The sequence below is a fragment of the Neofelis nebulosa genome, chromosome 4, assembly GCF_028018385.1.
Source record: "Neofelis nebulosa isolate mNeoNeb1 chromosome 4, mNeoNeb1.pri, whole genome shotgun sequence".
In the NCBI taxonomy this organism is placed as follows: Eukaryota; Metazoa; Chordata; class Mammalia; order Carnivora; family Felidae; genus Neofelis; species Neofelis nebulosa.
Genome location: NC_080785.1, coordinates 71,388,360 through 71,405,032, shown reverse-complemented (window position 1 = coordinate 71,405,032; position 16,673 = coordinate 71,388,360). Strand labels below are relative to the sequence as shown.

The window sequence follows — 16,673 nt, the reverse complement described above, 5'->3', positions numbered from 1 at the left end:
TTTTTTAAATTTTCTTTTAATGTTTATTTATTTTTGAGAGAGAGACAGAGAGCGAGGGAGGGGCAGAGAGACAGAGACACACAAAATCCAAAGCAGGGTGCAGGCTCTGAGCTGTCAGCACAGAGCCCAACGCGGGGCTTGAACTCACGAACTGAGAGATCATGACCGGAGCCCAAGTCAGATGCTCAACCAACTGAGCCACCCAGGCGCCCCAAGATCGCCAGTATTTAAAAGGTTCCAAATCTCACCAAGGTGAGATTGGTGAGAGTGTGGAAAGTCAGAACCTTTCATACAATGCTATTGAGAATATGGATTGGCATAGCATTTTGAACTAAAATTTGTCGGTCTGTTTAAGTTGAAAAAGCCTATGTTCCTTGATTCAGGAATTCTATTTCTAGCTATATATTGTAGAGAAATCCAACACGTGTGCATAAGGAGACATTTATGAGCTAAAATGGAAAACAATACAACTGTCCATCTGCAAAATAATGGGTGAATATATTTTGGTATATTCATAAAAGATAATGCTACACGGGTGTTAAAATGAACTAGTAGAGGAGCCCCTGGGTAGCTCAGTCGGTTAAGTGTCTGACTCTTGATTTCAGCTCGGATCATGATCTCACGGTTTCGTGAGTTTGAGCCCTGTGTCAGGCTTTGCACACTGACCTCATGGAACATAACTTGGGATTCTCTCTCCCTCTTTCATCTCTCTCTCCTTCCCTCTCTCTCTCCCTTTCTCTCTCAAAATACAAATAAATAAATAAATAAATAAATAAATAAATAAATAAATAAATTTAAATGAACTAGTAGAATGGTTCTATAACCATGGATAAATCTCATACGTAACTCTGGATGAAGCATATTGTGCATATCATATATATGTGTTATTTCTACATCTAAACACCAATAGGAAGACTAAGCATCAAAATTAGTATGATGGTTACCTCTAAGGAAGCAGTGAGCAGACTAGAATTAGAGGCAAATAATAAAGGGGCTTCAGCTTTTCCGTAATACATTCCTTTAGAAAAAAAATGACTCAAATATTGCACAGTGCTGAGATTTGATAAAGTTGGGTGTTTGGTACATGGGTTTTTATTAGCTAATTTTCTCTGCACTTCTCCATGATTGAAATACTTGAAAATACTTCAGAAAATAAAAAAGAAATACTTCATTTTGAGACCTAAAAAATGGTGTATATATAACATATATATATACACACACATATATACATATATATATACACACAGACATGTGTGTATATATATACACATATACACATTTTATACACACAGACATGTATATATATATGTATATATGTGTGTGTATATATATGTGTGTATATATATATGTATATATGTGTGTGTATATATATGTGTGTGTATACAGACATGTATATATGTGTGTATATATATAAGTTTAAAAGCATTATATACTAAATAACACTAATACTGTGTGTTGCTCCTAAAGATAAATACATGCATTTATATACATGTGTCTGAACACATGCACATATATATGGTTATGAGCATTATATATTTCAAGCGTGCAACTTGAATAGGAAGGATTCCCTGCAATTCCTTGAGGAGGAATAGTGGAAGGCAGGACTAGGTATGAGGCTCACAGTGTATTTCAGCTGGCTGTATTATGTTTCATGTAATTTATTAAGGACAAAAAAAATGATGTAAGCGTGCCATACATTAGCAGTTATGAATTCTTTGTGATAGGATTATGAATATTGAGTAAACTGAATCTCTCCATTTAGTATTGCTTCTATCTATTCTTTCAAAATAATCTTTTTAAAACATTAAGCATTTGGCTAAGATCTGGAACTTGTGTATAATAAAAAACAAATTATGGATCAATAAGAGTGTCTTAAATATCAAGTGTTTTGTCAACTCATGTATTGAAAATGGTAATGTATTATCAGAAAAGTTAATTATGGGTAATTTTTCCCCTCTTCCCAAAGAATACAAGTCAATGACCAGATTGTGGAAGTGGATGGAATCAGCTTGGTGGGTGTCACACAGAATTTTGCTGCAACAGTTCTCAGAAACACCAAGGGCAATGTCAGGTAAATATGTGGTTTCAGATATGTATAATTTCATTACTTAATATTATGTTGAATTTTAGCCTGCTAGAATTGTACCTATAGATGTATAATTTCAATGAGAATTTTATCTAAATACTTAAAACTTGCCTTTAGTTTTTAATGTTTCCTTCTTATTATAATTTGTTTATACAAATGTAATTTAGAACCAAAAATTGTGGTATTTTAGAAAGGCATGAAGATACGAAGTATACAGTGTGAATCAACATGGTCAATTACTGAACTATGTTAGTGTTCCTAACTAGATAGAATTTCTACTTACATCCTCAACAAATATGAATTTAGATTCTAAATCCTTTTAATAAAACCAGTTATACAATAAGTTGAAATTGAGCTGATTATACCTATATCCAGTGGTACATGGTTCTTAGAAAGACTGTCCGAATTATGTAAGGTTAATAAATGCATTTAAAAAACTCTTCATAGACTTTATAGGACTAATCTTTGGTAAACTGTAACTTTGCCAATTTAAAGTACAGAGGGTACGTTCTTTTAGACCTTGAAATTTATATTTGATCCTGGGTTCTGAAAATTGTAGCTTGGAAAACAAATAAGAAAGTAGTCCTAAGCCAGCTAGGGTCAAGGTAAGAAATCCATTTTATTTGGTCATAGGGCATTTATGTATGTATGTATGTATGTATGTATTTTTTGTTTTGTTTTTAATTTTTAATAATTTATTTAAATTACATCTAAGTTAGTTATGTATGTATGTATTTTTTAAAGTTTATTTATTTATTTTGAGAGAGAAAGAGAGTGAGCAAGCGAGCCGGGAAGGGGCAGAGAGAGAGAGGGAAAGAGAATCCCAGAAGGCTCTGTGCTGTTAGCACTCATGTGCTGTTAGAACTCATGAACTGTGAGATCGTGACCTGAGCTGAAACCAAGAGTTGGATGCTTAACCGACTGAACCACCCAGCTGCCCCATAGGGTATTTGTTTTTAAATACAGTGTTTCTTATGTCTTAATACTTTTCCATCAATCCTATGAAGGAACATATAGGGGACATTATTTAGTATGGGTAAGTCTCCAATGTTTTAGTGTTATCAGCAGAATAGAACTGCCAAATATTTTGAAAATACCAAGTGAGTTAATATTGCTGTAAAGACAGTAACATGAGGATTTTTTTGCAGCATGCTTTATGTTGCACAAACATGGGTTTAAGTTTTAGAATTTAGACTGTTTCATTTGGAAAATATCCTTTAATGCTGAAGGAAATGTTTAAGGAACACATCTGTGACTTTTATGGGTGCTGTGTTGATGCTCCAAGAATACCCATAGTCCTGAGAAAAGGATGTGAAATAATTGGAAACAGCATAGATAAAAAACTGTCTGATGCTCCCTCAGGACAGGTGATTTGTCTTTCTGCAGATTGTTGTGTTTTTGAGACAGCACTTTCCTATGTCAGTATAGAACTTGGTTTAAAAGCTACCCCAGTTAGGCTTTGAAGTGAATTTTAAAGTGAAGTGAGATATACATTAAACTTAGAAGACTATTTTTCTTTTTCTTTTTTTATAAGAACATTTTTTCAGTTGCAAAGAAGTTTACAGTTACATGAAATCCTAGCCATCCCTTTCCTTCAAGCCTTGTCCAAATTGCAAATGACTTCTTAACTCTACCCTGATTGCAGTCTTTCCCTTCTTCAGTCTGTCCCTCTCATTCTTCCTCCTAGTGGAGGAAAATAATAGTTTTCAAATCTAGGAAGGTCTGTCTATCATGGAAAAAGGAATTGATTCATTCTGTGTAACTCTGGCACTGGAAGGTCTAACACCTGTAGGTAGAAATAATAATTCTGCATCCATTATGTGCCTCTCTTCTTCAGAAACCTTCAATGGCCCTCCATTCTAAGGAGGCCCTCCATTCTAAGCTCTTTATCCAGATATTAAAATTTTTTCATCATCCAGTCTTACCACTTACCTCTTTCTATGTTCATGCTTTGGTTCCGTTGGACTGGTGTAGTCATATTCCTTCAAATGTGCCTTGTGAGTTATTGTTTTATTAACGTACCTTTCTGTCTGCCATTTTTTTCTGTTTAAAACACTGTCTTCTGTTTAGAACCTATTTATCTTAAGACACATATTTCAGCTCCTTTGCCCTGAAGAAGTCCTCCTTGACCTCTATATTACCTAGTGATCTCTTCTTCCTGGTAACACTCATCATTCATACTATTTTTTTGACCTTGAGGTGACAGCACATTCTACTTTCATATTTTAAAGGCATACATTTTATTTCCTCACTCACTTTGCACAAGTCTTGATACTGAAATGGGACCTTTGGCCCCCTTTGTTCCCCCAAATTATTTAACTCAGGACCTTAGTTAATTGAATATAAGGAAAAAGTCTTTTCTCAATTTTAATTTATTAAAAATATTTGAATCCTCTGAATATATTTTAGGTGGTAGTTCTTCATAAAGTATTAATACAAAAATAGGATCCAAAAACAAGATTTGTATTTTCATGAACTTTTTTAAAACTGAGAATTTAAAATATGTATGGTTTTATATTTCTTATTATTTGGTGACTTTGCTATCATATTTAGTGGTTACTAAAATTTATTCTCAAAAAATGATATCTACAAAATTAGTCAGTTTAGTTTGATTTTTTCCTAACTAGTAGGCACAGATCTGGGAGGAATGTGTGAGAGCCGTGGGTCTAAAGATCCAAGTAGGAGAAAGATGTGAAGCTAGAGGTGATGAGAAAAACAAAACTGAGATTTGAATGGTGATTATTTCTTAAGTATTGGAGGTCAAGATTTTTACTTATTTCCTTGAAATGTCTATGAAATTGGTGTCACCATTTGGATGTGAATCAAAATTATACAGTGAAGTTCTGTGACTTCATCCACACTTACAGAGAATTATTTTCCATCTGACCTCAGTCTACTTTATTCTAGTAAAGTAAAAATTACGATACCTGAGTTCATGAACCAATACTACTAACAAAGACCCCATGAATATGACATTTTTAATGCTCTAGAGAAATTACAACTATTTTAATGTTGCAACTTTCAAGGATATATGTACGTTTTTCAACCCTACATCATTTATATGAATTAAAGCATACATTAGGCCATGGTTAACAAGTGGTTCCGGTAAATGAGTATTATTTCCTTCACTTAACTGATATCACTTAAAACGAAGCACTCACTTTAAGTACTGTGTTTATATCATGTAATTATGTAATTGATTAGGAAAGGACCCACAGGATTCAAATAGTTTATACTCAGAAATGATGCAACACAGGAACAGCAGGAGAAAGATGAACGTTAACAGGGTGGGCATAGAGGACTCAGGCTCATCCTTCCACTGGGCCTCACAGGACTTGGTCTCCAGATTCTAAACCACCACAGGCATGTGCATGAAGCATCTTGGTATCAAGAAGCGCAAAGTCTACGTATGGTAAGGATTTCTCACTGAAATCATTGACAGCCCCTAGATTCTACCAAATCCCGGTATAAGTGACAAATCCGGTTATTACCAGTTTTGACAAGTTAGTCTGTCTTGCCTTCAAACAATTCATGGACCCATATTTGCAAAGCATCATTTGTCCCTGGTTAGTACATTTCACAGCTCTGACCAGTGTTCAGTACCATGCTCTAGGCAGTTCTGAAGATGAGTACTTTGTCAATCCAGGTGGTCTCATGCTATATAATACGTATTACATATAACACATTTACTGCTCTCCTTTTGACTTTAGATTCTTACTATTTAGTATGTTTCTATTGTATGTTTCTTCTTCAAAAATTTTTTTATTTGAACATATTTATTATATATTTCAATTTTACCTGGTGAAAACCTAAAAAGAAAATGTTGTAAATTATTTAAAAACCTATAATCTTTTTGGTGGTCTATAGAATGTAACTTGACAAATGTAATATAGTTAAAAAGTTAGAAAAAAATTCTATTCTTATTATCAGATCCTGCATTATGTGAAAAATAATTTAAAGAGTAGAGATTCAGATCATTTGAATCAGCAGGTTTTTCCACTTATTCACAATTCCTTTTTATATCAGAACTTACTAAATGATGCTTTTCTTGGAGATCCTTAAAAGAGCCTTATGTCTGTTGGCCCATGAAAAGTTATGGGAAAAATACTTTTAAACTTGAAATTATAAGGTCATTAGAAAAACAATGATTAGTTTGAAAGACATAAAAATGCTGGTTGCGTACCTGTGGAAGGAAAGTAGGAATCTATAGATGCTAGGAGACTAATTCAAAGTTATACAAACTATTTATTTATTCCATTTATTTTTGGATATCTTTTATATTTGGATATTTTGGATATATATATATATATATATATATATATATATATATATATTTGGATATTTCCATTTATTTTTGGATATCTTTTATATTTGGATATTTTGGATATATATATATATATATATATATTTGGATATTTTTTGTATTTGGATATATATATGTATATATATGTGTGTGTGTGTGTATATATATATACATATATATACACATATATATATGTGTGTATATATGTATATATATACACACACACACACACATATATATGTGTGTATATATATCCATATGTAGTTTTGCTACAGATGTCCCAAATGTAGACAGTTGACTCAGTCTCTTATGTTACATCTCTGTGGACAATAAAAAAATGTATTTGAATTATAGTGAAGCTAGAGGATAGGTAAAATCATACAGCTGATTCTGGTATTATTTAATTTATTCATTGATATTTCTTTATGCACTTAGTGCTAGGAATAATTATCTTTCTCTAGTAACTGCCTTTTTTCACATGAAGCCAGACCTCGTGGATTCAGATTCTGGTTTAACCACTTAGATACATGAGTTCATGGAAGTGTTTAAATCTCCCTGTGCTGTAGTTTCTTCACCTATAAAATGGGCATCATGATAGTACCTACCCCATACAATGGTGATGATTATTAAATGAATTAATCCATGTAATAAATGCCTACAAAAAGTTGGACCTCAATGAAATATTGGTGATTATTATTTCCTTCTCAAAACTCTGATCCCTTCTTAGATGTTCATGTAGATTGCTAGAAAACTGAGAGTCAGTTGTATAGCCATTTCTAACAAAGGCACAGGGCCTTACAGTCTGCAGAGGAGACAGACCCTTGTTACCAGTTTCTCTTTAACTCTTTGGAAGTACCAATATAAATCATTTCTTCATATCTTGATTTTTCACTTTTAGATGAAAATTTAATAATTGCTTGTTGTAAAGCTTTCACCTAGCAGGGTGGTTTTTTTTTTTTTCAGTTAAAAACTTTCGCAAGAGTTTATAACATTTACTTTCTAATACATAGCTACAATTGTCATGGGTAGTTTTTCTATAAATTCATTCAAAAAGTTAAAACCAATAGGCAGTATTTATAATGTTATGCTTATGAAAATATTATTCAGTTTAGAATCAAGTAGTATGACTGAATTGATAGAAAATGAAATGTAATTTTATGTCATTCAATCTGTGTCACTGTAAGGGAGGGTTTCAAAGCATAAAGGTTCTAATGGAAACTGACTTAATTTATTTCTAGCCTTCTTGATTTCCTCTGGGTCATCCATAGCTGCCAGGGTGCTTGCATGTCTGAAAATGGATTATTTTGCCCTGAAATATGGCTAGGTATAGTATTTGAGGTTCAAAATCTTTTTCTTTTAGTATTATGAAGACATTTTCCATTGTATTTTAATATCTACAATTGGTAAAGAGAATTTTAATATTAATCTGATTTGTAGTCTGGTTTTCTGTCTTGGATTTTTCCCCCTCTTAATTTTATTTTTGAAATTTTTATCAGGCTATAACTAGGTCTGTGTTTGTTTGTTTGGTGTAGTTCTACTTGGGAGTCAGTCTGAACACTTGAGTTTGAGAAATTTTTCTATTATTATTTTATTATTTTCTTTATTTATTTTTCATTGTCTTGGTTTTCTCTTCTCAAACCAGGATTAAATGGGGATTAGATATCTTGGCCGTATTGTCTAACATCTTCTTTCTGTCATCTCCATCTATTTACGTTTTTGTTAATATATTCTAAGAGTTTTCTCAATTTTATCAACCATATTATCAATTTATTTGTAAGCCATGGCCTTTTTTTATCTGTTCTGACCCATTCTCTATTTCCTTTTTCTACTTAAAGTTTGTCCTCTCTTATCCAACCTTGAGAATTATTCACCTTCCTACTTGAGATCTTCATGTGGCTTTCAAATTTAATTAAGTTTCATGTGGCACATCAAATGTAATATGTTCAAATTATTATCCTTTGTACCATTCTCCGTCTCCTCCAAAAAAAACAGTCATGTGATCTCTACTTGGCTAATTCTGTCTTGTCAGTTCTCAGCTCAAAAGTCACTTTTTCAGTAAATGAGTTCTTCTTGTATTAAGCTTTTTATGTTGTCCAAGTCAGTTTCTATCACATTACCATATTTTCTACATAGTATTCATCAAGTAATCCTCTGATGATCCACTCTTCCTAGTATTGCCTCTCTTGTTCAGTCCTCCACCTCATTGTCTCCTGACTAGCCTTGATGATTAGAGTATAAAGAAAGTAGTGATGTGTGACTTCTGAGGGTATGGTATAAAAGGCATACCTATACCTTCTGCCTTGGATTTCTGGATCACCAGCTCTGGAGAAATCCAGCTACCATATCAGACAGCCTTCTGGAGAGGTTCACACAAGGAAGAATTTAGGCCTGTTAACAGCCAGCACCAAGTTGCCAGCCATGTGAGAGGGGCACCTTGGAATGAGATCCCTACCCTCAGTAAAGCCTTCAGGTGACTGCAGCCCCAGTCAACATTAGATTGAATTTAGTGAGAAGCTCCAAGCAGAACTGCCCAGTCGAGCATCTCCTGAATTCTTGGCTCAGAGAAACTAGGAAAGATAAACCATCTGTAAGTTTTGGGATAATTTATGTCAGAGAAGATATAAATTAGAACAAAAGAGAGGACATCATTACAGACCTCACATATAAGGATTAGTCAATATTATGAAGAACTCTATGCTGATAACTACAACTTAGAATAGTTAAGTTCTTTGAAGACAATACTATCAGAAAGTACCAAAGCTCACTCAAGAAAAAATAGTGTGTGTATGGGTGTGTTTGTACACATGAAGATGAATTCAGAGTTAAAGCTTTCCAGTAAAGAAAATTCTGGTTCCAGTTTGTTTCATTGGTGAATCTCACCAAACATTAGAGAGAGAAATAACATGAATTCTATACAAATTCTTCCAGAACGTAGAAGAGGGGACACATCTCAGCTATATTTATGAGGCCAGCATTACCATTTAAGTGAGAAAAAGACATTTAAAATAAAAATTATTACTGCCAATATTTTTCATGAATGTAGATACTAAAGTCCTTAATAAAATTTTAACAGGTTAAAGTCAGAAATATACAAAAAGGATAATACATTATGGCTAAGAGACATTTTTGGGGGGGAGGGGAATCATGTTTGATTTAATGTTTGAAATTCAACCTATGGAATTTTCCATACTGATAGAAAAATGGAGAATAATCATATACTCATTTCAGTAGATGTAGGCCACAGAAAACTCTCAGGAAATTTGAAATATAAGGGAATTTCCTCATAGTAATAAATAGCATTTAAGTAAAACCTATAGTTAATATCATACTTAATGATGGGAGACAAATGCTTTCTCTTTAGTATAAGAACAATTTTTTTTTAATTTTTTTTAACGTTTATTTATTTTATTTTTGAGACAGAGAGAGACAGCATGAACAGGGGAGGGTCAGAGAGAGGGAGACACAGAATCTGAAACTGGCTCCAGGCTCTGAGCTGTCAGCACAGAGCCCAACGCGGGGCTCGAACTCACGGACCGTGAGATCATGACCTGAGCCGAAGTCGGCAGCTTAACCGACTGAGCCACCCAAGCGCCCCTAGTATAAGAACAATTTAAGAGTGTCCACTTTCACCACTTCTATTCAGCATTGTGCTATGGGTCATAGCTAGGTCACTGAGGCAACAGTAAGAAATGGCAAACATTTTTTATTGAAAAGGGAGAAGTAAAACCCTTTATTCATAGACAACATGTTCATCTCTGTAGAAAATACCAAGGAATCTATGAAGGATGCTGCTAATAAGTGAGTCAAACAAGATTACAGGGAATAGGTTGATGTACACAAATCAGTTCTGTTTTGTATACTAGCAACAACAACAAAAAATGAAAATTCAGATTACAGACAACTTTTGTGGGGTGCCTGGGTGGCTCAGTTGGTTAAACCTCCAACACTTGTTTTCAGCTCAGGTCATTATCTCATGGTTTTGTGAGTTCAAGCCTGATTTGGGACTCTGCACTGACAGCACAGAGCCTGTTTGGGATTCTTTCTCTCTCCCTCTCTCTCTGCTCCTCCCCCACTCACAGTCTCTTTCTCTCTCAAAATAAATAAACTGAAAAAAAAACCCAACTTTTATGATAGCATCAAAACATGAAATATTTAATACCTGACATGATATGTTGATGACTTCAGCAAAATGTTTCTGAGAGAAAATAAAGACAACCTCAATGAATGAAGCAATAGACCATGTTCATGGATCAGAATACTCAGTGTTGTTAAAATTCCAATGTTTTCCAAATCTGCATACTAAGCACAATCTTAGTGAAAATCTCCATAAGATTTTTTGTAGAAATTAATATTTTTGACAAAGAACAAATTTGGAGAACTTTCGCTGCCTCAAAGCTACACTAATCACAGCAGTCTTGTGTAGGCATAAGGATAGAAATATAGATTAATGGAACAGAAAAGAGAGTTCCAACATATACATGCATAGACACAAACAATTGAGTTTTGACAAATGTACCAAAGTAATTCAGTGGGGGAAATTATAGTCTTTTCAACAAATGGTGCTGGGACAATTGAATAACCACATTTATAAAAAACAAAAACACTTGACCTTTGCCCCACAGCATATACAAAAATTAATTCAAGATCGTAGATCTAAGTGCAACAGCTAAAACTATAAAATTTCTAGACAACAGGCAAAAAATCTTTATGACCTTGGATTAATCAAAGATCTGTTAAGACACAAAAGCAAAAAATAGAAAAGAAAGACATGATAAATTAAACTACATCAAAATTTAAAACATTTGTTCAAAAAATACCATTAAGAAAATGAAAAAGCAAGCCAAAGACAATATTTGCAAAAACAATTATCTGATAAAGGGCTCTTATTTAGAAGATATGAAGAACTTTTATAATTCAATAAGATGATATATAGCCCTATTAAAAATGTGCAAATCAATTAAAGAGACACTTTACCAAGGAAGATCTACAGTTAGACACATGAAATACTGCTCAACATCATTAATCATTGGGGAAATGCAAATTAAATCCAGAATGAGGTGCTACTACACACCCACTAGTATGGCTGAAATTTAAAAGACTGATAATACTATGCATTGACAAGGATGTGGAGCAGATTTAACATTCATTCATTGCCAGCAGGAATGCAAAATAGCACAGCCACTTTGCAGAACAGTTTGGCAGGCTCTTATAAAGCTAAGCTTGTACTTACCATACCAGCCAGCAATTCTATTCTTAGCTATGTATTCAAGAGCAATAAAAACATATATCTACCCAAACGACTCATACTTACATGTTCATAGGAGCCTTGTTCATAAGAGCTAGAAACAACTCAAATGTCCTTTAACTGATAAAGGGTATACAAATTGTATTGTATTCCTGTGTAATGAAATATTTCTTTGCAATACAAAGAAACAAATTACCCATATATTCAACATAATATTTGACTGACAGAGCTATTATATTGACCAAAAGAAGGCTGACAGAAAAGCTTTTGTACTGTAAACTGCAAGCATTTAAGAGGGAATATTTTTGAGGCAATGAAATTGTGCTATACTGTGGTTATTGTATTTGTGACACAGCTGTGTGTGTGTGTGTGTGTGTGTGTGTGTGTGTGTGTGTATTTGTGAAAACTCATACAAAATAAATTTGGTGACTTTTATTATATGTAAATTTGACTTCAATAAAACAGATTTTTTTAAATGTATGCTAACAGTTCTGATTAATTTAAAAAGCACCATGCTAACTAAGTATGTTGATGGTGATGGTGATTTGAAAAGGAGGACAGTGTCTACTTAGGAAAGGCAAATGCAATCAAACTGAACTTCCTCAGCAGTGCGTACGTGTTATTGTGCTGTATACTGTTATGTAAAAAAACATTTTATTGTTAATTTTTTACCAGAAAAAAAATCTATATTAAGTTCTTGTCTAGACCCTTTTCCTTATTCAGTCATGGATTTGCAATATAATTTTAAGAACCCTTTTTTGGGGGTCTCCAACTTTAAGTGGGACCTTTCGAATCTTGTGTACTATTATGTAAATGACTTAGTGTACCTATTCTTGTAAAACATATTGCCTCAAAATTTTGTGACTTGAAACAATACAGTTTCTGGGATCTATTTCCTAGTTTTTTCCTGAGAGCCTCCCTACAGGGATGCCTCACAACATGGAGACTGAATTTCCCAGAGGAAGTGACCCAAGACAGTACCCAAGATGGAATCTGTCATCTTTTTATAATTTAATATCCAAAGGGACATTCCATTAGTTTTGTATTTTGTTTGATAAAAGTGAGTTAACAAGTCCCTCTTATACTCAAGGGGAGAGAATTACACAAGACTCGAACATCAGGAGCCAGAGATCACTTGGATCCATCTCGGAGGCTGCCTGTTATGTAGTGATCAATAACTGGTTGGATGGATGGACGGACGGACAGACTAATTAATGTTATACCACAATAAAATGTATTTGTTTAATGTTGCATACCCTATCTTGAGAAGAACCCTGAAACATTTGAGATTATTTAGGAAAGACTGACCAGGATAGTGAAAGGTCTAAACACTGTTTCCTTCTATATATAAAAATTAAAGATTCTGCCAACTTTTGCCTAAAACAGAAAATTTTAAGAAGACATAGTAACAATTTCAAAGCATTTGAAAGAGTAGACTCTAGGAAAAGACTTAGGTATTCTTTTTACTGCAGACAGCCATCCTAGTACTGGAGGACAGCAGTTATAGGAAATTGATGTTACAGGAGAGTGTGCTTCAGTATGAGAAATTTCTAATAATATGTTGTGTATTTGTTTTTCAGGGCCATTTACGTTAAACTTTAAATGCTTTCTTCCAGGTACTGCTATATGATCAATAACTATGCATTCATCATGCTTTATCCCTAGCGTATGTTTTTTTTGTTTTTGTTTTTTTTGCTTTAAAAAAATTTTTTTAATGTTTATTTTATTTTTGAGAGAGACAGAGCACAAGCAGGGGAGGGGCAGAGAGAGAGAGAGAGATACAGAATCTGAAGCAGGCTCCAGGCTTTGAGCTGTCAGCACAGAGCCCGACGTGGGGCATGAACCCACGAACTGTGGGATCATGACCTGAGCCGAAGTCAGACACTTAACTGACTGAACCACCCAGGCACCCCTAGCATATGTTTTTAATGACTTTTTGACACTGAGCCATATGGCACTTTGGAGGTGAGGATTTTGGAGGAATTGTAGTCACACATAATAAAAAAATGAATTAATCTGAAGGTCTTAAATATTGCCCTGTCCATTTTGGAAAGGTTAGAACACTCAAAAGAAAAATATAAATGAATGATGAGGTTTTTAAATAAATATGCACTTGGTATTTTGGATTCATACCTGGACATGTAATTTCTTTTTTATTTGTTTACTTGAGAGAGAGAGAGAGAGAGAGCAGGGAGAGGGACAGAAGGAAATAATTTTTTTTAATGTTTTTATTTTATTTTATTTTTATTTTTGGGAGAGAGAGAGAGAGAGAGACAGAGAAACAGAGCATGAGCAGGGGAGGGGCAGAGGGAAAGGGAAACACAGAATCCAAAGCAGGCTCCAGGCTCTGAGCTGTCAGCACAGAGCCCAATATGGGGCCTGAACTCATGAGCCATGAGATTATGACCTGAACCTGAGGCAGATGTTTAACTGACTGAGCCCCTGAGGCACCCCTGAGTAAGAGAGAATCTTAAGCAGGCTCTGTGCTCAGCACAGAGCCTGAAGCAGGACTTGATCCCATGACCCTGGGATCATGGCCTGAGCTGAAATCAAGAGTTGACTCTCAACCGACTAAGCTACCCGGGTACCCTCACGCCCCACCGCCTTTTTTTTTTTTTTACTGTTATTTGTTTAATGTTTTTATATTGTGAAAGTAAGGCATACTTGTCCAAAAAAAAAAAAAAAAAAAAATCAAGCAGTACTGAGTAGGTAAAGGTAAAAGTCTACTGTTTTCCTTGCCCGAGACCACCTCCCCACCTACACATACGCACACACTCTCACACATGGATCCAATTCCCCAAAGAAATCGCTATTAACAGTTTGGTGTATGTCATTCCAGATATTTCAGATACATGTACATTCTTACACATGTGGGATTATAATATCCTTATTGCTTTGCAATTTTGTCCTGTTGGATGAAGCTAAAAACTGAATTCTTTTATCATTCAGCTCCTATTTTTAGATTTATTATTTAGATAAAATAATCATTAACTTACCACTTTAAAAAGATAAGCAGGGGAGACTGGGTGACTCAGTCAGTTAAGCATCAGACTTCAGCTCGGTCATAATCTCATGATTCATGGGTTTGAGCCCCACATCAGGCTCTGCACTGACAGCTCATAGCCTGGAGCCTGCTTCAGATTCTGTGTCTCCCTCTCTTTGCTTCTCCCCCACTCATGCTTTGTATCTGTCTTTCAAAAATAAATAAACATCAAATAAATTCTTAAATAATAAAACAATAAAAAGGTAAGCAAATTTAGTGCACTCATATTCTTAGCTACTTCCTATTCTTTCTGCCTTTCCTTTTTTGCTATATAATTTCTTATAACATTTACATTCTATTCTAGGACCAATATTCTCTGAGTTGTTTACCTTAGTTTGTATGTATGTATGTAATTATTTATTTATTTTTATATATGTTAGTTAACATATAGTGTACTATTGGTTTCAGGAGTAGAATTTAGTGACTTGTCGCTTGCATATAACACCCAGTGCTCAGCCCAACAAGTGCTCTCCTTAATGCCCATCACCCATGTAGCCCATCTTCCCACTCACCTCCCCTCCATAAGCCCTCAGTTTGTTCCTTATATGGAAGAGTCTATTATGGTTTGCCTCCCTATTTTTATCTTATTTTATTTTTCCTTCCTTTCCCCTATGTTTATCTGTTTGTTTTTCTTAAATTCCACATATGAGTAAAATCATACTGTATTTGTCCTTCTCTGATTGACTTATTTCACTTAGCATATTACACCCTAGTTCTATCCACATTGTTGCAAATGGCAAGATTTCATTCTTTTTGATGACTGAGTAGTATTCCATGGTGTATATATACCTCATCTTCTTTATCTGTTTGTCAGTCGATGGACATTTAGGCTCTTTCCATAGTTTGGCTATTGTTGATAATGCTGCTTTAAACATTGTGGTGCGTATGCCCCTTTGAATCAGCATTTTATATCCTTTAGAGTAGTGCAATGGACATGTAATTTCTAAAAATGAAAACTAAAAAAAAATCTTTACTTAATTGGTGTATCTGAGATTTCCATTTGAAATGCATTAAATCTTGAAATGTTTTGCTTCATTCACATCATTTTAAGATGAGGTTTTTGTTGCCATTATAGCACAAAGAGAAATTGAGAGTGTCACTTTTTCTCAGAGTCTTGATTTTATAATTGTGCGTAACGGAGTGTCATTTGTAATGGAGGGCAGTGAGGGCACCACCATGTTCATGGGAATTCTCAGTTCTTGTAGATTTTGTGTTTACATTATTACTCCCTTGCAGTCAGACAAGAAGAGCAGCTACTATGTATTTGGGACCATAGATATTATAACTTCTAAATTATATGTATGTGTGTGTGTGTGTGTGTATAATATATAATATATCATTATAATATATAATATAAATATAATATAATATGTATTATAAATGTATATCTATAAATATAATATATACTATAAATACACTATAATATATATTATAAATGCATATCTATAAATATATTTTGTAAATGTATATATACATATAAATATATGTGTGTGTGTGTGTATATATACTATATATATATATATATATATATATATATATATATATATATATGTAGTCAACAACCACTGGTGATAGAAAGAAGATTAAAAACAGTGGAGATTTCAGGACACCTGGGTGGCTCAGTTGGTTGAGTGTCTAACTTCGGCTCAGGTCATGATCGCTCAGGTCATGATCTCCCAGGTCATGAGTTCAAACCCCACATTTTGTTCTGTGCTGACAGCTTGGAGCCTGGAGCCTGCTTCAGGTTCTATGTCTTCTCTTTCTCTGCCCTTCCCCTGCTCACATTCTGTCTCTCTCTCTCTCAAAAATAAATAAACATAAATAAACAAACAAACAAACATTTAAAACAAATTAAAAAAAACAGTGGAGATTTCAAAAAATTGTTTTAAAGGGGACTTTGGCTTAATGAGACATTTTCTGATGCCAATTTTTACAGATTAACACTTAAAATATTTTATTTTAAATTGTTGTATGTGTAAATATTTAAACCTGAAAC

General features: G+C 34.0%; 1 protein-coding gene across 16 annotated transcripts in view; it reads left to right on the top strand.

The window, feature by feature from the left end:
* PPP1R9A (protein phosphatase 1 regulatory subunit 9A) overlaps positions 1-16,673 on the top strand; it is a 326,344-nt gene that overhangs the window by 198,020 nt on the left and 111,651 nt on the right. For all 16 annotated transcript variants that reach the window (XM_058725032.1, XM_058725033.1, XM_058725031.1 and 13 more), the window contains one exon: positions 1,967-2,071. In XM_058725032.1, coding sequence (XP_058581015.1) covers positions 1,967-2,071 — 105 coding nt within the window. The remainder of the gene's footprint in view (positions 1-1,966; positions 2,072-16,673) is intronic.